A 21,858-nucleotide genomic window follows, 5' to 3' on the forward strand; every position below is an offset into this window, starting at 1 on the left:
CATTGGATAGCATATAAATGGGTGAGGGCTGTTTGGTAGAATAGGACTGGGCATGATAGATTGGGTGACACTGAATTGATTTAATTGGACAGGGTAAGATTAAATTGGATTGAATAGGGTCGAATAGGGAATAGGATAACACTGGATTAAATAGTGTAGGATTAATGGGATTGGACAGTATAGGGTAAGATTAGACAGTGTAGGATTGATGGGATTGGACAGTATAGGGTAAGATTAAATAGGGTAAAGTCAAATTGGAATATAATAATTTATTTATTTATAAGCACCTTTCAAGATACTCGAGGACATTGTACAACCACAGACCATAAAACAGCGTGAAATTACTCAATGTCATCTAATAGAATATGGTAGGATAGATTGGATTGATAAATTAGATTTGATTAAACAGGATAGGGTAGGATTGAATTAGACAAGTTGTGTTAAGATTGGATAGTGTAGGATTGACTGGATTAGACAGGGTAAAGTTTGATTGGATAAGATAGTGTAGGGTAGAATTGAATTGAACAGGGTGGGATAAGATTGGATTGGATAATATTGGGTAGGTTGCGGTAAGACTGGATAGGATTGGATTGAACAGGGTGGGGTAAGATTAGATTAAATAAATTTGGATAGGATTGGGTGGGATAGGATTGATATGGTGGGGTAAGAGTGGATTGGACAGGTTGGGGTAAGATTGGATTGAACAGGGTGGGGTAAAATTGGATTGGATAGGTTGGAGTAAGATTAGAGTGGGTAGGTTGGGGTAAGATTGAATTGGGTAGGTTGAGGTAAGATTGGATTGGATAGGATAGGATTAACATGGCAGGCTAAAAGTGGATTGGGTAGGTTGGGGTGAGATTGGGTAGGATTGGATTGAACAGGGTGGGGTAAGATTAGATTGGTAGGTTGTAGTAAGATTTGATTTGATAAGATTGGATTGATTGAACTGAACAGGGTGATGTAAGATTAGGTTGGGTAGGTTGGGGTAAGATTGGATTAAAGAGGGTGGAGTAAAATTGGATTAGATAAGATTGGATAGGAGTGGATTAAACAGGGTTAAGTATGATTGGATTGGGTTGGGTGGGGTAAGGTTGGATAGAATAGGATGATTTAATTGGGTAGGGTGGGGTAAGATTTAATAGGATTGATTAGATTGGGTAGGATTGATTGAATTGAACAGGGTGGGGTAAGATCAGATTAAGTAGGTTGGAGTAAGATTGGATAGGATTTCATTGATTGGATTGAACAGGGTGGGGTAAGATTAGATTGGGCAGGGTGGGGTAAGATTGAATATGATTGGATTGATTGGATTGGGTAGGGTGGAGTAAAATAGGATTAGATAAGATTGGATAGATTGTGGTAAGATTGGATAGGATTGGATTGAACAGAGTGGGGTAAGAGTGGATTGGACAGGATTGGGTAGGGTGGGGTAAGATTGGATAGGATTGATTGGATTGGGTAGGGTAGGGTGGGGTAAGATTGGATAGGATTGATTGGGTTGGGTGGGGTGGGGTAAGATTGAATAGGATGGGATTGATTGGATTGGGTAGGGTGGGGTAAAATAGGATTAGATAAGATTGGATAGATTGTGGTAAGATTGGATAGGATTGGATTGAACAGAGTGGGGTAAGAGTGGATTGGACAGGATTGGGTAGGGTGGGTTAAGATTGGATAGGATTGATTGGATTGGGTAGGGTGGGGTGGGGTAAGATTGGATAGGATTGATTGGGTTGGGTGGGGTGGGGTAAGATTGAATAGGATGGGATTGATTGGATTGGGTAGGGTGGGGTAAAATAGGATTGGATTGGGTAGGTTGGGGTAAGATTGGATAGAATAGGATTGACATGGTGGAGTAAAAGTAAATTGGTTAGGTTGGGGTAAGATTGGATAGGATTGGATTGATTGGATTGAACAGGGTGGGGTAAGATTTGGTAGGTTGGGTAGGATTGGATAGGATTGGATTGATTGGATTGAACAGGGTGGGGTAAAATAGGATTGGATTGGGTAGGTTGGGGTAAGATTGGATAGGATAGGATTGATTAGATTGGGTAGGGTGGGGTGAAATAGGATTGGATTGGGTGGGGTGGGGTAAGATTGGGTAGAATTGATTGGATTGGGGGTAAGATTGGATTGGGTGGGGTAAGATTGGATTGGGTGGGGTGGGGTAAGATTGGATTGGGTAGGTTGGGGTAAGATTGGGTAGAATTGATTGGATTGGGGGTAAGATTGGATTGGGTGGGGTGGGGTAAGATTGGGTAGAATTGATTGGATTGGGGGTAAGATTGGATTGGGTGGGGTGGGGTAAGATTGGGTAGAATTGATTGGATTGGGGGTAAGATTGGATTGGGTGGGGTGGGGTAAGATTGGATTGGGTAGGTTGTGGTAAGATTGGGTAGAATTGATTGGATTGGGGGTAAGATTGGATTGGTGGGGTGGGGTAAGATTGGATTGGGTGGGGTGGGGTAAGATTGGGTAGAATTGATTGGATTGGGGGTAAGATTGGATTGGGTGGGGTGGGGTAAGATTGGATTGGGTGGGGTGGGGTAAGATTGGGTAGAATTGATTGGATTGGGGGTAAGATTGGATTGGTGGGGTGGGGTAAGATTGGATTGGGTGGGGTGGGGTAAGATTGGGTAGAATTGATTGGATTGGGGGTAAGATTGGATTGGGTGGGGTGGGGTAAGATTGGATTGGGTGGGGTGGGGTAAGATTGGGTAGAATTGATTGGATTGGGGGTAAGATTGGATTGGGTGGGGTGGGGTAAGATTGGATTGGGTGGGGTGGGGTAAGATTGGGTAGAATTGATTGGATTGGGGGTAATATTGGATTGGGTGGGGTGGGGTAAGATTGAATTGGGTGGGGTGGGGTAAGATTGGGTAGAATTGATTGGATTGGGGGTAAGATTGGATTGGGTGGGGTGGGGTAAGATTGGATTGGGTGGGGTGGAGTAAGATTGGATTGGGTAGGTTGTGGTAAGATTGGGTAGAATTGATTGGATTGGGGGTAAGATTGGATTGGGTGGGGTGGGGTAAGATTGGATTGGGTAGGTTGTGGTAAGATTGGGTAGAATTGATTGGATTGGGGGTAAGATTGGATTGGATTGGGTGGGGTGGGGTAAGATTGGATTGGGTCTGTTATTTGCCTCTTATCTTCCTGCCTCTCCTGTGATGGTGAAACTTTCTACAGAAATATTAAAAGGTTACGCCGGGCTCCATCCATTCCTCCTGCTGTTTTATTCCTTTAACTTCTCCTCACTTCTTGGCTGCTTGGCTGCATTATATGCGATCCTGCCAGTGGCCACCGTGTCTCAGCTGTAACTCAGCAGCCGAAACGAGTCGTCGTCTGTCCCCTAAAGAAAAAAGATGGGAGGAGAGCTGCACGGCAAGACCTTCAAATCAGTCCCTGGATGTCCGGGAGCCATTCCTCAGGGACGCGCTCTAAATCAAAAGTCTAGAAGGAGAAATAATAAGGGGGGGGGGGACGGGACTTTATCCTAACTAAGACATTTAGCATGAGGCGGCGGCGGCGCCATCCTCATCCCCCGTCTTGTTTCTCATTTAAGCACAGTTCGGCAGTGGCGATAACATACGACGCCGCAGGTAATTGGAAAATTGGCAGGCTTGTCAGAGAGATTTGGTGGATGGCACAGGCAAATCGGGCAGCGCCGGTTCATAAGGTGAGAATTTATATCCGCCCAAAGGCCAGCGGCAAGAAAGTATCCAGAGTTGAGAAAAAGAGGTGCATTTTTCATAAAGGGCTGCGCTTTATATCAAAAGTTCTCTCCAAATAGAGACTCCGGGAATGAGACGCAGCCGGATGAAGCGCTGGCTGCCTCTGGACGCTAAATGACCCGCTCGCTTTCACCGTCGAACAGTGAATTATGATGTTGTACATTGTTTGGCTGTTTAACATCAAGGCCACACAACATCTGGAGGAGCTTGTAATGAGGCGCTGAGATTTATAAATCGTTCCGACGATATAATGATTGTAAGTCTTTGCTAACAATGCTGTGTAAGCTCAAATCACGCCACATTACACTAGTAACTTGTCACAAGTGTTGACAAGCAGCGCATCGGTGCAGCAGTTAGCGTTGGTGCCTCACAGCTCCCCGTGGATGGAGGTTTGATCCTCTGTCTGCTGTCTCCACGTCTGCATGGATTGTTTTCCAGTTAGTACTGGGTGTATTTCTTTTTTTCTATTTATTTATACATTTTCTCCCAATTTATCGTAGTCAATCTGTCTTCCACTGCTGGGGGATCCCTGACTGCATTTGAGGAGGGTATATTGCTGCTCACGCCTTCTCCAACCCGTGCGCAGTCCTAGCTGACCCCTTCATTACGCAGGTCGCTGTACAGTTCACACTACACAACTGGATCTCTTGTAATCGGGAGTCTTTTAAGTCGGTGTGTATTTCACGCTACACGACTGATCGGCGATTGGGGGGTTCACACTACACTCTATCGCCAACTGGAATCGCAGGCGAGCTTCTCTGGTCTCCCAAACTACGTTTTGTCACGGAAACAAATGCGAGAAGTGACGAGGGGTTTAACGATACCACGTTTGTGCGCTGATGTGCAGCGTAAAAACAGGTAGGAAAAATAGGAACAGCAGGGATCGTTCTATAGTTTAGAGGTTAATAAATATTTTTAGCAATGCAACATTGGTGTTTTGTAAAGAACGACAAGGTCATAAATACTGTAAAACTTGTGTGTGTACCAGTGTATTCTGATATAAACTATATTATGCCCCTGTTCCACCCATCTTGTGTTCTCATTGGCTGTTTGACATCCAGATATTTGACATGCTAGATATCTCTCTTCGGTCGAGCCGCTTGGATCGAGTTGTTGAGTAGTTCACACATAGCGATTGAGAACCGAGTTTCGATCGCTGAGCGAACGCCGAGTTCCTCCAGAGCCGGGAGATCTAGCACCGACCAGTCGGCGGGCGAAAATCAGGGCATAAATCGTGTAGTGTGAACTAAGCATAATTGGTTTGATTGTTGGGTTGTTATTTACTTTCATGTTTGCATGGATGGATTGTTGGACCATTTTTTGTTTTGTTGGATGCTGGATGGTTTTGGATCAATTGTGATCACATTATTCTTAACTGTTTGGTCGCTTGGATTGGTTTATTTGGTCATACGAGGGATCTTCAAAAGGTTTCCACACTTTCATATTTTGGTTGGATGCGGTGAGGGTGGGAGGAGTAGTAATTTGTCGTGTCTGAGAGACTGAGAGACGCTTATAGTCCGGATTTAGCTCCATCTGATTTCCACCTATTTGGACGCTCAAAGAAGCTTTAAGGGGAAGAAGATTTTCATGTGATGATGATGTGAAAGCAGCAGCGCATCAGTAGCTACGAGCTCAACCAAAAACATTTTTGCTGATGGAATTAAAAAGTTGGTACGATGCTGGAAAAATGCATCAGAAGGTGACGATGTAGAAAAGTGATGTCATTCTTAATAAATAGAGAAACTTATTGAAGAACCCTCGTATGTTGGTTGGTTTGTTGGTTGATTCTCTGGATAAACATTGATTGGTTTGTTTATTGGTTTGTTTACTGAACTTGTTGGTTTGTTCTTTTTTTGATTTGCTGTAAAAAAAGAAATGTTACCTATTGTACAGTAGGCTTGCACAGTCATGCTTTGAAATCCAAACTTTTTTTGTAACATGAAGCGCTCTGCGATGCCTTTTTAAACGTCTGTGGTTTTATAAATTTGACAATTATTCAGGCTGATATTTCATTATGCGCAGGCTATTATAAGTCAGTACGAGCACTTTCCACTATGATTAAGAGTGGCACCTGAGTTTCAAATTGTTCATAAGTCATCGAGGAATCATTTTATTTCTACTTCACCGCAGAATAGTGAGGGATTCTCTTTTAAAAACGTTCCCAATGACTTTTACCGATCTGCGGAGATCTTTAAGCAGTTTCAATTGAAGTCACAATTTCACTTAGGCTAAAGAACCTGTGTGCTGTAGGTCTGGTGTACAGAATCAATTATATCTGTTGTACAGAATCAGTTAGGGCAGTTGTAGCCTAGCGGTTAAGGTGCTGGACTAGTAATCAGAAGGTCACAGGTTCAAGCCCCACCACTGCCGGGTTGCCACTGTTGGGTCCTTGAGCAAGGACCTTGACCCTCAGTTGCTAAGACTGTATACTGTCACAGTTCTGTAAGTCGCTTTGGATAAAGTCGTCTGCTAAATGCCTAAAGTTTAAATGGAAATATAATACGATGCTTCCACTTTACAGTTCCTTCAAGATTATGCACCACACACTAAGCCATGTCCATACAGACTTGGAAGTGCTTAGTCTGAAGGAACTCCAGGCCGGCCAGTAGCACATCAAAGATTCGAACCCAGTGACGGGCTAGTGAAATAAACCTCTTCACCAGATTACTTCAGTGGTGTAGAAGGTTATACGACGTCACTCAATTTGTGGCAGTCCTAATTCCTTGTCAGTCTTTAGGATTGATTACAGCTGGTGACTTTTCTGTGCCTATAGAAGTTGGAACAGCCTAAGTCACAAAGAAAACCCAAACCGTCGTCTAATGCTGAATTTGTCCAGATTGTCAGATATTATTTAGGAATCATCAAAAACAGGTCTGCCATTAATAAGAAGTTGCTGGACCAAAAGTGACCATGTCCACAGTCAAGCAAGCTTAACATTGCAATGGGCTGCTGTGTGAGAAAGAATCCACCTGCTTCTGCTTCTACTTGAGCTCTACACTGCTGATCTAGGAGCAGGGGATTCTTTCTCACCGGGAAGCTTCTCAGCTCATGGCGATGTAAACCTCACTTGACTGTTGACAGTGTCGCACATCATCCAGCAGCTTTTATATTATGACTCGACCCTGCAACCCTTCTTAGCCAGCAAGGGTTTTGTTCAAGCTACAGTCGTCAGAATGCACAGGGGGATTGAATATATCCAAACCGGGACAATACGAGGTTTGGATATATTTATACAATCTGTGTCAGAATGTGATGCGTCCACATTTATAAAGAAATCAATGAAACGGTCCATCACAGTTAGGAGAGGCCGATCTTTGCGTGTGTGGTGTGTGTGTGTGTGTGTGTTTCGTACTGGGGTACGAGGGCAGTGTGCAGTTGGGAATAAGTAATCACACATGGCTGGCTGTAGATGTGTGTATTAACCTCAGGAAGAGAGGATAATTGCATCTGTCAGACTCATTTAACTGTTGAGACGGCCGTCGTTTTCTATTCACGTCCTCCAACAAATCTTTAAGTGACTCTGGCGTGATGATCGTCTGCTTCTGTGTCCTGCGTTTGTTGTTGAAAAATGACGCTTCAGTAAGTAGATTATGTGATAAAGGCTGATGAAAACCTTTTTGTGTTGTTTGGTTTAGTTTTTTGCATTAAAAGAAGACCTTCCGTGTCACGACCCTGCCAAAACACAAATGAAATCATTCGATTAGGGAACTGGTTATGACATTTTATTAATATACTGTAGCATTGCACTTGAATAATGAACTAAATATCTCACTGGGGTTTTGTTTCAGGAGGAAGATGAAGTACGCTGGGCCGAAGGAGCTGAGGGTGTAAACGAGGAGACGACTGAGCCAGAGATCCAAAACTAAAAATACCTCACTTTGAAACCGAGCGTTCTGTTCACACAGTCCGTGCTGTCGCCTCGGATTCAGTAGTAAAAGATGAAAACTGTGTTTATTGAATGCTGTAATGTGAACGCATTATAAATGCATTAATACACAGTTAGGAAGCATACAGTACATCACCACTTATAAAGCTTATTATTAGCCAGATCAACGTTCGGAAATACTCTATCTGTACCGCCACTTTTATGCCACTTGTGTCAGTCTCGCTCTTCTCCATCGGTGCGGGGGTCAGCTCCAGTGGAGAGGAAGCATAACGCAATTGGACGTGCTAAAAAATCTAAAGAAAAAGCATGCATTTAAAAAGTATGGCTTTAATGACGGGTGGTGAACGTGATACTAGCGGCATTAAGATGACAAGACCGACTGTGCCCATGGAATGGTCTCTGGGTCTCTTGTCTAAATCAGAAAGAACACCCAATGGGAAATTTGTCCGGATAGTCAGATATAATCCGGGTTCGAATCTGAACAGTGGTGGGCCACCATAACAGACCGCTGTATGACCCGAGCGTCAGACAGAAATCATTGTGACCATTACAAATACAGGTTGTCAGGTAAACCTTCAGCTTTAACTGTATATGCATTATTTCAGGTATTATAATTAGTTTGGGGAGGAATAAGTTTTTTAATTACTCTTTGCTCGAGCGTGAGATCAAAGCAAACACTATTTTTACACTTGTACAGGATTCTATATAAATACATATGAAATGGTGCGTCCCCGACCACATGGGCTCAGATTTTGCAGGTTGATATATATTTTTTGTCTGACTGTGGTGCGGAACTACAGACGCTTTACCTGCCTCGACTTTACACAGAGTCTGTATTTATGTACTTTGTAAATGTGCCATTTCTAATAAACTTTCCTTACAGTAAAGACGTCCTTATCCATGATGTTTATTATCACAAAGCCAAATCTTTTATAATGCATGTAGAAATAGGCTTATCATTTTATGTTGTTTTTTCTAATAATAATTTTTCTAATAATAGTGTCCATATTTCTTGTTCCTCTTTAGCTGCTGATGTTTTATATAGCTACACTATATGGTCAAAACTATTTGGACACCTGACCATGAGGGTGTTAGACATCACATTTTCCAGCTATAACAACCACCACTGTTCTGAGAAGGCAGCTCTTGGAATATGTGTCCATTTAGTCATTTATATGGTGGTCATGAAAGCCTCAGTTGATGTTCCAGTTCATTCCAGAGCTGTTTAGTGGGCTCATGTCTTTATAGAGCTTTGCTTTGTGGACAGGGGTGGCACAGTCATGCTGTAACAGGAATAGGCCTTCCTAAACTGTTTCTGCAAAGTTAGAAACATGTATTTTCCTTTTTATAAAGTAATAGGGTGTCCCAATACTTTTGTCTATATAGTGTACATACTTTGGCTAGGAATACCTGAAATACTCCCAACACACACACACACACACACACACACCTGCAGCCATAACAGCCTGTACTCCTTTGTGGAAGTGTGTCTATCAGAACTTGTGCTCATTCAGTCAACAGTGCATTTGTGAGGTCACACACTGATGCTGGATGAGAGGATTTACCAGAAAGGGAAACATGCTTGAGATCAGATTGTGTCCTTATTGACCTTGTTTTATGCTCAGGGGCTGGCCCTTAACCCTCTCGGCTTCAGGGGTGCCGTACATTGACTGACCCTGCGCTCTGACCCCAGCTTCCAAACAAGCTGGCATAGGCGAAGAAAGAATTTCATGTACTGTACACGTACATGTATATATGACAAATAAAGGCATTCTATTCTATTCTATTCTATTCCAGTGGTGGGTGTGGCTGAAGCACTTGAAGTCAATAATTGGAAGTAATGTGCACATACTTTTGGCCCTATGATGCCAGCTTGAGCTAATTCATCCCTTATTCATCTTTACCAGGGATGCGATCATTTTCCAGCTGATTGTATATAAATATGGTCACAAATCTCCAGGAGGTGTTTGGACTGGTCTGCATTAGCATCAGTTAGATCTCTGTATTTCGCCGCTGCTGCGCTTCCTGGTTTTGAAGGTGCCGTGCTTTCTGGCGTTTGTGCATCGAGGGGTGTAACTCTGTTTTGTTTTAAAGCAACTATTAATTTGCCCATTTTTCAAGGCCGTGTGGGAGGGGAACCCCTGTAAGGCCGCTGAACCATGAAAGACATTATCTGGAGGGCTCTGTCGCTTTTTTTTCTCCGCAGGGCACGAAGGACGCCGGCGATTGATGTGCTTTGTATGTGAGTTCCGTCAGCTCGTGAGCCCCCCTGCAGCCCTTTTCCCAGCATGCTGTGCGAGGAGGATGTCATTAGGGCTTTAATAACAACGAACAGCGTGTTAATGTTGGAGTGGCCCGAACACCCTCGAACACACGTACCATCTGCATACCAAATAGGTTTTAATGATAAGCATGCACCGCGCGAACGACCGGAGGCTTAAAATACTCACGTTACAGATGAGGACTGGAAACGACTGATGGTACAGGCATGAATATTGTGGTAAACTGGACCCTAAAATGGGTTTTGTGGTTCAGATCATGTACTGGGAGTCTGGAAGACTGTACTGGGACAAGCCCCTTAACTCCCCAGTTTGATGCTGACACTGTTTTCCATCTCCTGTAAGATTAAACAGTCCAGTTGATGAACTATTCATGACCCTAGTAAGACTATCTTTAAATGGAAAATTGACTAAATACACAAAGTATGAGGACATGCCTTGTAATTATTGAGTTCAGGTAAAGAAATGTGTTCGATTAATACTCTACATAAAATGCAGATGTGATCTCAGGTCAGGAGCTGCATTTATTACATGTTGTAGTTTAAAATTTCAAAGAACTGGTAATATTAGCAGGTTTCTCTGAAATAATGAAGGGTGAAGGAAAGAATTACACGCCCAGATAAATGAGAGCTTTCAGAATGAAATGCAGCACCGCACGTGCTTCAGTTGGACACGTGAATTTTTCTGCTGAGGTTTGCTAACTCTAGATAGACGTTTCAAGGAGCATCGAGATCAATGGCTCGCTGTGAAAGGATTTAGGGATGAATGATAAGATAGCAGGACAGACACATTACTGCTGTGTGGATGGAATTTGGTCAAAAATAGGGCTGTGTAACAGGATGGAGAATTAAAACAATCCCAAAAGGCCTTGAGGTTTTTTTGTTCAGGTGATCTTTGCTCCAACTTTGATAGATTAAGTCATCAAAATGTAAGACGTGTCAAATCCAATGATGTGTCAGAATGGAGGGATGAAAGAAAGGACCACAGCGTTGAATAAATGAGTTCTGTCTGTTTCAAATCCAGTTAAATGCTTCAGGTCAGTGGTTAAATCTTTTGTACCGAGTTTGATGGATGTAGGTTCAAAAATTCAAGCAGGAACATCAATGCGTTTCTGTAGAATGATGGAAAGATGTAAGAAATGATAGCAGGATGGATGACTGGTGGTAAAATGCTACCAGGTACCATATTTTGTTTCTTCCATATTTACTTCAGGGTTGCTGGCTAGAAAACTCAAGGAGTTTGGATTTTACAGTGTGTGATGGTGGAGGGATGGATGGTGTGACACAGTGGCAAAGCAAACAATGTGGGTGACTATCAGCTCCAGGGTCCCTGGTGTCTTGTCCAGCATGTATTCCTGCACTGGTCACATTGTTTTTTGGAAGGTTCTGGACCCACCGTGACCCATGTGTTTCAGCCACACCATCACTAGCAGGTGTGTAAAATCGGCATAGTGCTAGGAGCTGAGTTCTGAGGGTTCCAATCCCGGGTTGGGTTTACAAATACAGATGGCGCATATCATTATGTGAACCTAGTAATTAGAGGGACACATCAGTGCACCCTTACTGCCGGGTCCAAGCCCGGATAAATAAGAGGGTTGCAGGCCGCTCAGGTGGCGCAGCGGTAAAATACACTAACATTCCAGAGCTGGGATTTGAATACATCTCAGCTCTGCCACCCGGCTGGGCTGGGCGGCTGCATGAACAACGATAGGCTGTTGTTCATAGAGTTAGGGGCAAGCCGGATCATGGGTCCTCATAACTGGTGCAATTACGACCCCTGCTGACTGATTGATGGCACCTGCACAGGGCTGAGGAATAATGCTGATCAGGGTGTGGCTCTCCGTGCACAGTGCTGATTTATGAACTTGACTCGTGCAGGTAAAAAATGCAGTCTGTACTGAGCACTTGTCGGAGGGGGCGTGTGTCAGGTGAGAAGCGTCTTCAGTCAGCGGTGGAGGGTTGAATCAGTAGAGGACGCGATCAGGGTAATTGGACACGACTAGATTAGGGGAGAAAATTGGGGGGAAAAAGGTTGGAAACACAGAAAAATTAAATAATATATATATATATAATAGAGGGTTGCATCAGAATGGGCATCTGTAATAATAATAAATAAATAAAAACTTATTAAACACCTTCGGGATTGATTACAAGCCAGGTCTTTTGGTCCCAGAGCTCAATGAATGTCACAGACAACTTAATGACACTTCAAAATCTTGTTGGACAGTTTCCAAAAGAGTGGAGGCTGTTATAGCAGCAAATATGGGGCCAATAATGCCCACAGTTTTGGCAAAGGATTTCCATAAAGCTTATAGTCAGGTGTCCACATACTTTAGAAATGTTTTCTGAAAGTTTTTAAAACAGTAACGTTTCTGTGTGTTATAAGATGTTTATACTGTATATTATCTTTTTTTCTGTCCCTCGTACGTGTTCAGTCTGTGTTTTAATTGCTATGAGAAATAACAGCTCTGAGTAGCAGCGAGCGCATCTGCTCCGACCTTTTCAACACTCAGCTCTGTTGTGACAGAACCATTTGCGACTCCTTTAATGCACTCAGACGGTTCTGGGTTCTCGGTGTGCTATTTTCTACCTCTTTACACCTCTGCACACATACAAACACACACACACACACTCATCAAGGAGAGTGGTAATAAAAGGGTCACTGACATGCAGGAGCTGTACACGTTAATGACCCGAAGTACCGAACATAAAAGATGAGAATGTTTTATAACAGAGATGCTAAATCTGACTACCTGAGTTCTTCTCAGTTCAACTTCTAGATAATAACTTATTATTATTATTATTATTATTATTGTTATTATTATTATTATTATTATTGTGTTGTTGTTTTGTTGTTATTAGTATTGCTATTATTTTGTTACTAATACATCACTGCAACCATTATTACTAATAATACTACTACAACTAAACAACCACTTAAAACAACTGCACCAACAACTGCTATTAATTTTACTTTAACTAAATTAACAAGGACAATTTCCACTACAACCACATTTACAACCATCATTACTGCAAGTGAGTCTTGTTAGTAATAGTTGTTGTTCTGATGGTTGTAAATGTGGTTGTAGTGGAAATTGTTTTAAATGGTTGTTTAGTAGTAGTGTTAATAGTAATATAAATTCTATGGTAGTTTTAGTTTTAATTTCAGTAGTAGTAATGGTGGTGGAAGTTGAGTGCAGTAATGATTATAATTGTATTTCTGGTAATAGTATTGAGTATTGGTAGAAGTTATTAGTGTAGTACAGTTGTTAGTGGTTGTAACTGTATTTCTGGTAATAGTATTGGTTATAGTTGCAGCAACATAAAGTCGTAGTATTCAGTGTAGTTTGTATTAGTGGTTGTTTAGTGGTTGTTTAGTGGTTGGAGAAGTAGTAATAGTTGTATTTATTATCATAGTTTCCAGTATAGTCGTATTATTAGGTAATGAAATTGGTTTAAGTAATCATGTTTGTGGTAGTAGTCATGTAGGAGTGGTTGTTTCGTAGTAATAGTGGTTGTAGTTGTGGTTGTTGGGGTAGGTAATGGCTACACCAACTGTTTTTTTTTTGTAGTAATAAAAGTACTAGTTGTATTTATTGTAGTAGAAGTTGTATTTGTCAGTGTATTGGTGTTTGTTTATGTAGTTCATAATGGTTTTAATAATAGTTGTTGAACTAGTAATTGTTTTGGTAGTAGTTGTTTAGTTTAGTTGTAGTGGTTGTTTAGTAGTAGTTGTGATTATGGTGGTTGTAGTTGTTGGTGTTGTATTTGCTAATGTAACTGTTGTTGTGGTAGTAGTTGTGTAGTAGTAGTTCAGTAGTAATTGTGGTGATTACGGTGTTGTAGGTGTAGATGTAATTGTAGGTTTGGTTTTAGTCGTATTGTTGTTGTAACTACATATAGTGGTACTAGTGGTTGTTTAGCAATAGTAGTAAGTGTTGTAGCGTTTATTGGTTGGTTTTTAATACTGGTCATTTTGAACATCTTATAGCTGTAGTGTTTGTACTGGGATGGTTTTAATACTGGTATTTTGTACATGTTATAGCTGTAGTGTTTGTACTGGGATGGTTTCAGTACTGGAATTTGTACATGTTGTAGGTGTTGTGTTTGTACTGGGCAGGTTTTAATACTGGTATTTTGTACATGTATAGCTGTAGTGTTTGTACTGGGCTGGTTTTAATACTGGTATTTTGTACATATAGTGTTTGTAGCTGTAGTGGTTTTAATACTGGTAATTTTGTACATGTTGTAGCTGTAGTGTTTGTACTGGGATGGTTTCAAAACTGGTATTTTGTACATGTAGCTGTAGTGTTTGTACTGGGCTGGGTTTAATACTGGTATTGTGTACATGTTGTAGATGTAGTGTTTGTACTGGGATGGTTTTAATACTGGTAATGTTGTACATGTTATAGATGTTATGTTGTAGTTGTTGCAGTTGCTGGTTATTTTCAATTTGTACTTTTTAAATGTATTAATATTAGTCATTTATTTAATGTGTAAAATGTTTATCTAGCTAGTCATGGTGTGTGTGTGTGTGTGTGTGTGTGTGTGTATGTGTGTGTGTGTGTAGGACCCTGAAGGACTCTTCTGTACCTGCTCTCGCTGTAAGATAAAACATTGTTTTGTTTTTCATTGTGCTCAGTAGGTGTGAAATTTACGCCGCTATAAAAAGGTAAATACCCGACTAAACTTTACTGATATGAGCTACTGATTGTCTCCCTATTACACTTTTATGGACGGTGTAACTCACACAGACACCGCGTGGCCTTGCTGCAACTCACGCCTGCGCCGGATATTTCTGAATTCTTCTGCATTTCCTATAAAGTTGAGTTTAAAAAGATATTGTGCTTTTATATCTCAGGCTCTTCTGAATTCAGTGTTTACTATAGTATTGGTTGTGTATTTCTACTTATATTTACTGTATCATTTACTGTATCAGTTGTGTATGTGGAATATAGTTTGGAGCCGTTCAGATCACTTCAGCCAAGGTCAGGAAAAAAGAAATGTGTCTATGGAGAACCTAATATGCTATTTGACATTCAGTGCCACTAAACTGGAAGACCTGGTAGAGTGGGGTGAGTCCTGAGGATCTGGGTTTGATACTTGCCTGTCTATAGAGTTTCTTGTTTCCTCCCCGTCTTTATATGCAGATGGTACCTGGCTGCTCTACGTCGCCTCTCAGATGGGTGAGTGAGTAAGTGCTTGGCGCTTTGTGAAGAACTGGCCCTGATAGTTTAGTTGGTGGTTGGTATTTCCAGGCGGTACAGCTGCCCTGACCAGGTTAAAACGGTGAGTGAAAATGACGAACGATGATTACATGTGAACTTTTAAAAAAGACTTGTTTTTTTTGGTTTGCTGATTTCCGGTTTTGATGTGCGTTTGAACCATAAATGCCAGTGATTCAGAAATACCATCCTAACAGATTGACGTGAGTATCGTGGGGGTTCATTTAGATGCCCTTCGCTACTGCACGCGTACAGGCTAAGAGCTACTTACTCGGTGCTGAGATGCTATCATGCTGTGTTCACAATATGCTGCAAATGCCAGAGTTTAATGCATTCCCTAGCTGCTCCACAAACAACAACAACAACAAAAATCGATTTTTGCATAGATCTATTCATAGATCTGTCTATGCTCTGACTCTGTACCTCTATCTATTTATGATAATCTATAAACTCTTTCTAATACAGACCCACTGGACACAAGTTTTGAATTCAGTTTTCTGCTAGCTTTTTGCTATTTTGATATACATTGATCAGCCATAACATTAAAACCACCTCCTTGTTTTTATACCCATGTTATCAGCTCCACTTACCATATAGAAGCACTTTGTAGTTCTACAATTACTGACTGTAGTCCATCTGTTTCATACATGCTTTGTTAGCCCCCTTTCATGCTGTTCTTCAATGGTCAGAACCTCCACAGGACCCCCACAGAGCAGGTATTATTTAGGTGGTGGATCATTCTCAGCACTGCAGTGACACTGACATGGTGGTGGTGTGTTAGTGTGTGTTGTGCTGGTATGTGTGGATCAGACACAGCAGCGCTGATTGAGTTTTTAAACACCTAACGGTCACTGCTGTACTGAGAGTAGTCCACCAACCAAAAATATCCAGCCAACAGCGCCCCGTGGGCAGCGTTCTGTGACCACTGATGAAGGTCTAGAAGATGATCAACTCAAACAGCAGCAATAGATGAGAGATCGTCTCTGACTTTACATCTACAAGGTGGACCACCTAGGTAGCAGTGTCTAATAGAGTGGACAGTGAGTGGACATGGTATTTAAAAACTCCAGCAGCGCTGCTGTGTCTGATCCACTCATACCAGGACAACACACACTAACACACCACCACCATGTCAGTGTCAGGGTAAAAAGTATGTAGAGAAACAGATGGACAACAGTCAGTAATTGTAGAACTACAAAATGCTTCCATATGGTAAGTGGAGCTGATAAAATGGCGAGTTTGAGATGTCAGCTCTGATATGCTAGCTGCGCCACCTGACTGCCCTGGCAGATATTTTGTTCTATTTATTTATGCATTTTCTCCCCTCTTTCTCCCGATTTAGCGTAGTCAATCTGCTCACGCCTCCTCCGACCTGTGCGCATTCCTAGTGGACCCCTTCTTTTTCGTTTGAAGACCTCGCCCACTTAGTCCGGACATCCCACTCAGCATTATTGTCTGCTGCAGGCACTGCCAATTGTGCCCGACAGATGGTGCCCAGCCGACCGGTGGCCGAGATTCGAACCGAGGTGTTCAGATCCCGCTGTACCACCTGGGCGCCTGATTTTTTAAAATATAAATACACAAAATGAAATATGATCACGGACAGTAAACAGTAGCAGGTTCTTGGGTTTTTAGGTGTTTTAAGAAGCTGTGTTTCAAGAATAAGATGGAAAGTTTGTTCGTCCCCTGAGCGTATTCAACCTAATGCTTGTCAGGTTGTGCCATTACCAAACATTCGTGATGTTCTCGTGCTCTCCATGACCTGCCAGGTATAAATAATCTGTTTACTGTAAACTCTGCCTCGTTCTCTTCCAAATACCATCTGTTACGTACTGAGCTGCCGCCTCGCCCCCACCAAAAATAGTGATTCTGCTCCTGAGGAGCACAGGGCTCATGCTGCCCACCGTCTTTAAAATTACCTCATCTGAAGATCAAACACATCAGGCGATTTACTCAACAAAGTGTGAGTTAAAAACTGCGTACGCTTAACGGGTTGATGATGTTTACGGGTGGCACCCTGGCGCAGCTAGTCGATATCTCTGAGTAATTATACATTTACTGACCACCTAATAACATGCAAAAGGTAAAAGGTAACCTTGATATGCTACACTATATGGACAAAAGTATTGGGACACCCATCATAATTATTGAACTTGTGTTTCAGCCACAAAAATTGCTAATAATTGTGTAATAAATCAGTTATATAAAGGAAATGAGACACTTCCAATTTTGCAGTTACCATTTTTGTGGTTTGTGACCAGGCTCACTCTGTGCATCATGATAAAAAAAAGTGTCAATCAAATAACAATATCTTCTTTCTTCTCCATTCACCGTCTCATCTTGACAGCAGCCAGTCTGAATCAGTCTTCTGTCAAATGTCACACTTCCAGTCACATGCTGGCAGACTAGGGAGCTTCTCAATTCCCAAATAGTACTGGGCATATGCTTAAATTAATATGACACCTCATGGCCAGTTGGTGTGGTGTGTGGACACATGGAACATGTGCGACGCTGTATACAATCAAGTGAGCTTTATATTGCCATTGGGTTTCAGACAGCAACAGAACTTTTGTTTGTCCATGTGATCATCTATAAACTTTATTTGAGCATTTGGTGTTGATTTCAGAGCAGAGGCTTTTTTCTTGTAGCTCCAGAATCCTGAGAATTCAGGCTTGGTTATTGTCTTTGAGAAGTTGGCCATGTTGGTTGGCCATTGGCTTAATCATCCCATCCCATCTTTAATATGGGGTTCCTACACACCAAATTCATCAAACCATGTCTTAATGGACTTTGATTTGTGCAAGCTGGTACAGTCATGCTGAAGCAGGAAGGGATCTTTTCCACACTGTTGTCACATAGGAAGCATATAATTTATTTTAAATAGCATTTATTTAAAATAGTTGATTTCATACACCTGTTAGTAATGGACATGGTGGAAATAGCTGAACTCAGAAATAAAGAGGGGTGTAACAAGCTTTATTATATTATTTTTAGGATCAAATTTAAACACATTTTATGACTCTAGATCATTTCAGATGGTTTGCAACGTCTTTTCTTGTAGCTGCAACTTTTCTACGATTCACTAGATCCACTTTCCCCCAAATTTGTCTCATGTCCACTATTTATCCACATGTGACAGTCGACTTGAAATTGAGGCTGATAAAACTGCAGCCTCTCCGTCCAAACCGGTCCCACGGGACTAATATTGTCGGCGTAAATGAGCCGGCTGCATGCATTGTGACTGAAATGCTTCTGAGGAGAAAGCAAGCAAGTTAAAAACAAATCTGCCATAAGTCTCCTCCTGCTTTCTGCTGTCTGGGGCAGCGATGCAGGCCAGCTGTGTGTAATTGGCTCGCCGTGCTCATTCTCAGTTCTGTCAGCGTGATTTGCCAGTTTGCTGATCTGGAGAGACAGAGGTGCTGCTTCTGTGTCTCTTTGGGTTTGACATTATAGGATTGGCTGAAGCTCTAACACGGGGCGACGATGTGGGGTGGCGGCATGCTAAGGCTGTGTTTTATTTTTATGTGTTCGCACTAATACCAGGATCTGAAGGAGGACTTAAAGGTGTAGCCTTTATTCAGCTTATGCTCTCGCATCCTGCATTTTCAGTTTAGCAATTTTCTTATTACATTGCCTATCATAGAGGTGTGGGAAGGTCAGCTGTGATGTGATGACATAAAAACAGAGTAAGGATTAAAAATTTTATTTAATATCTAATGCACATGATTAAGAGAAAATGAATTAAAGCTTAATAGCTCAAAACATCTTCAAAAATGCTATTACTTAAAAGAGAGCATGTTCATACTGACAAAAAATGCTAACCATTTATTAAAAGAATTGAGGGCCTTGCTTAAGGGCCCAACAGTGGCAACCTGGCAGTGCTGAGGCTTGAACCAGTGATGTTTTGATTAATAGTCCGGCATTTTAACCTCTAGGCTACAACAAAACTTTTAACTCTGAGATGTAAATCAAACAAGGCACATCAGTTAGTTAATGTCATCCGTCCTGTGAAACATGGTGGTGGTAGCCTCATGTTTTTAAGTATGCTTTTTAGCAGCAGGATCTATCTAGTCAATATTCTTTAAATAAAAAAAGCTGCTCTTTTTCCCCATAAAACCTAAACTGGAAAGGAAGTTTGTCTTTTAGCAAGAACATTAGCAAAAACATCATTGTTTTTAAGTGGTCAAATTAAAGTTCTGATCTTAACCTCTTTAAATATTAGTGAAATTACTTCAGCACTGCTGTACATCACCACCCGTAGACTAAATTTGATGATAAATGGAGCAAACTTGTGCAAATGTAACTGGCATCCAACTGGGGTTAAATACTTATAAATCTTTTACATTTTAATATTTAACTTCCGTAGATACTGGCATGTTCCTCTGTAATGACACTATAAGGCCAAAAGTATTTGGACACCTGACCATGAGCTTGCTATTAAAATGCTATAAAAACAGAGTGATCTCTACGTGATAACATCAGCCTCTCTTCTCACAAGACTTTGGAGTATGTCTGTGGGAATTTGTGTCCATTTAGTCAAAAGAGAATTTGTATGGCTGGGCACTGATGTTGGAAGAATGGCTGGGCACTGACTGTCAAGAAATCCCCAATTGATCTTCCAATTTATTGAAATACCCAATCTTTACACTGAGCTTTTTTCATGTCTTTATTGAGTTTGCTTTGGGCACAGGGGTGCAGACATGCTAGAACAGGGAAGGGCCTTCCCTAAACTGTTGCTGCAAAGTTGGAAGCACATAATTTTCTGCAAATAAGTGATGTATTGCTCCTGTGTGCAACTTTTGTGGCTGAAACACATACATTCCAAAATTATAAGGGGTGTAATATTTAACTTCCGTAGATACTGGCATGTTCCTCTGTAATGAGAAGAATCCAGAGAACCTGTAAACAACTAACATGGCCAACTTCTCAAACACAGTAACCAGGTCTGAATTCTCAGGACCCTGGAGCTAGAAGAAAGAAGCTTTTGCTCCAAAATTACCACCAAACGTTCAAATAAAGTTTGTAGATGATCACATGGGCAAACAAAAAGCACAAGCCGGGGCTTCTTTGTTCTGTTGTCGTCTATAAGCCAATGGCAGGCCAACGTAAAGCTCACTTGACTGCATACAGTGTCACCCATGTTCCAGTAGTTTCTAAATTTTGTTGTGTTTTTCTATCCACCTGACATTGTGTTCCAATCAGAGAATAATTAAATGTTCAAAACTGCCAAGGGGCAGTACGGTGGCTTGGTGGGTAGCACTGTTGCCTTACAGCAAGAAGCTCCTTGGTTTGATTCCCAGGTGAAGCAGTCCGGGTCCTTTCTGTGTGGAGTTTGGGTTTCCTCTGGGAGCTCCGGTTTCCTCCCACAGTCCAAAGACGTGCAAGTGAGGTGAATTGGAGATACAAAATTGGCCATGACTGTGATTGACATTAAACTTGAACTGATTAACCTGTCCTGTCATGTATGTAACCAACATGACGTTAAAATCCTAATAAATAAATAAATAATCTAAACTGATATTAAAAACATGTACATTTTTGACCTTAAGTGTACATGCACAAGTCACCGTTCCTCACACAATGACTATTTTATTGTATTCACATTAAATCGAGCCTGCATAAAGAGTTGTGTTCTGAAGCAGGGCAGCAGGACACAGGATGAAGCAGAACTGCTGAATTTATACTCATTTTCTGCATATGGCAGCCATATCTCCGGCATGGCCCATATTTAAAGGTCATCTGTGGTTTTACAAGAGCCAGTAATGGTGCGGCTGCGTTTGGGTGAATTGGCTGATCTGTCACGGCAAGTGTTGTTTATGAGCACATAGTGGCTCCCTCCCGTCCCGCTCGCGCACAGAGCTCATTCCAATGGCCGTAAAATCCACAATTGCTCCGATTTATCACAGAATTAGCAGGGATGTGACAGGGGGCGCAGAGACGCTCAGCACTGCTGCAGGTGCAGCTCCTGAGAGCCGCACTAAAACAGATGCAAAAAGATGCTGGAATTAGCTGGAGGTGTGTATGGTGGGATGGAGGGGGGGTCGAGGTCCTGCAAAACTAATCTGCTGCTGCGTTTGGCCTCTGCAGGTTCACTGACAGAGAAAGTGATCGTGTGATTAAAGGGATCAGGCTGAAGTGGCTTGTTCCTACACGTGATAAGCGACTCGATTAGTGAAATAGACACAGCTACTTAAGCAGGAAACAAATGGTTCTGGATTTAGATTAGTAATGTACGAGATTAAGCATGGTGGGAAGTCGGTACTCCAAAACGTGCACTGCACATACACTATAAGGCCAAAAGTATTTGGACGCCTGACCATGAGCTTGCTATTAAAATGCTATGAAAACAGAGTGACCTCTACGTGATAACATCAGCCTCTCTTCTCACAAGACTTTGGAGCATGTCTGTGGGAATTTGTGTCCATTTAGTCAAAAGAGAATTTGTATGGCTGATGCACTGATGTTGGTCAAGAATTCCCCAATTGATCTTCCAATTTATTCCAGAGCTGTTAAGTGGGGCTGAGGTCAGAAATCTTTAAACTGAGCTTTTTTCATGACTTTATAGAGTTTGCTTTGGGCACAGGGGTGCAGACATGCTAGAACAGAAAAAAGGGCCTTCCCTAAACTGTTGCTGCAAAGTTGGAAGCACATAATTTTCTGCAAATAAGTGATTTATTGCTCCTGTGTGCAACTTTTGTGGCTGAAACACATACATTCCAAAATTATAAGGGGTGTCCC

The 21,858-nt window shown here is 41.7% G+C and overlaps 1 protein-coding gene across 3 annotated transcripts in view; it reads left to right on the plus strand.

Annotated features, from left to right (window-relative positions):
- The window catches only part of phf14 (PHD finger protein 14), a 95,321-nt gene extending 80,805 nt beyond the window's left edge, over positions 1 to 14,516 (plus strand). For 2 of the 3 annotated variants that reach the window (XM_063010225.1, XM_063010233.1), the window contains one exon: positions 7,520 to 8,495. In XM_063010225.1, the coding sequence (XP_062866295.1) occupies positions 7,520 to 7,597 (78 nt within the window). In that variant the 3' untranslated portion in view covers positions 7,598 to 8,495. Of the gene's footprint in view, positions 1 to 7,519; positions 8,496 to 14,465 lie in introns of those variants that run through there. The other variant, XM_063010241.1, reaches the window with a different exon arrangement.
- The last annotated feature ends 7,342 nt before the right edge of the window (positions 14,517 to 21,858 follow it).

This window comes from Trichomycterus rosablanca, chromosome 2, assembly GCF_030014385.1.
Source record: "Trichomycterus rosablanca isolate fTriRos1 chromosome 2, fTriRos1.hap1, whole genome shotgun sequence".
NCBI lineage: Eukaryota > Metazoa > Chordata > Actinopteri > Siluriformes > Trichomycteridae > Trichomycterus > Trichomycterus rosablanca.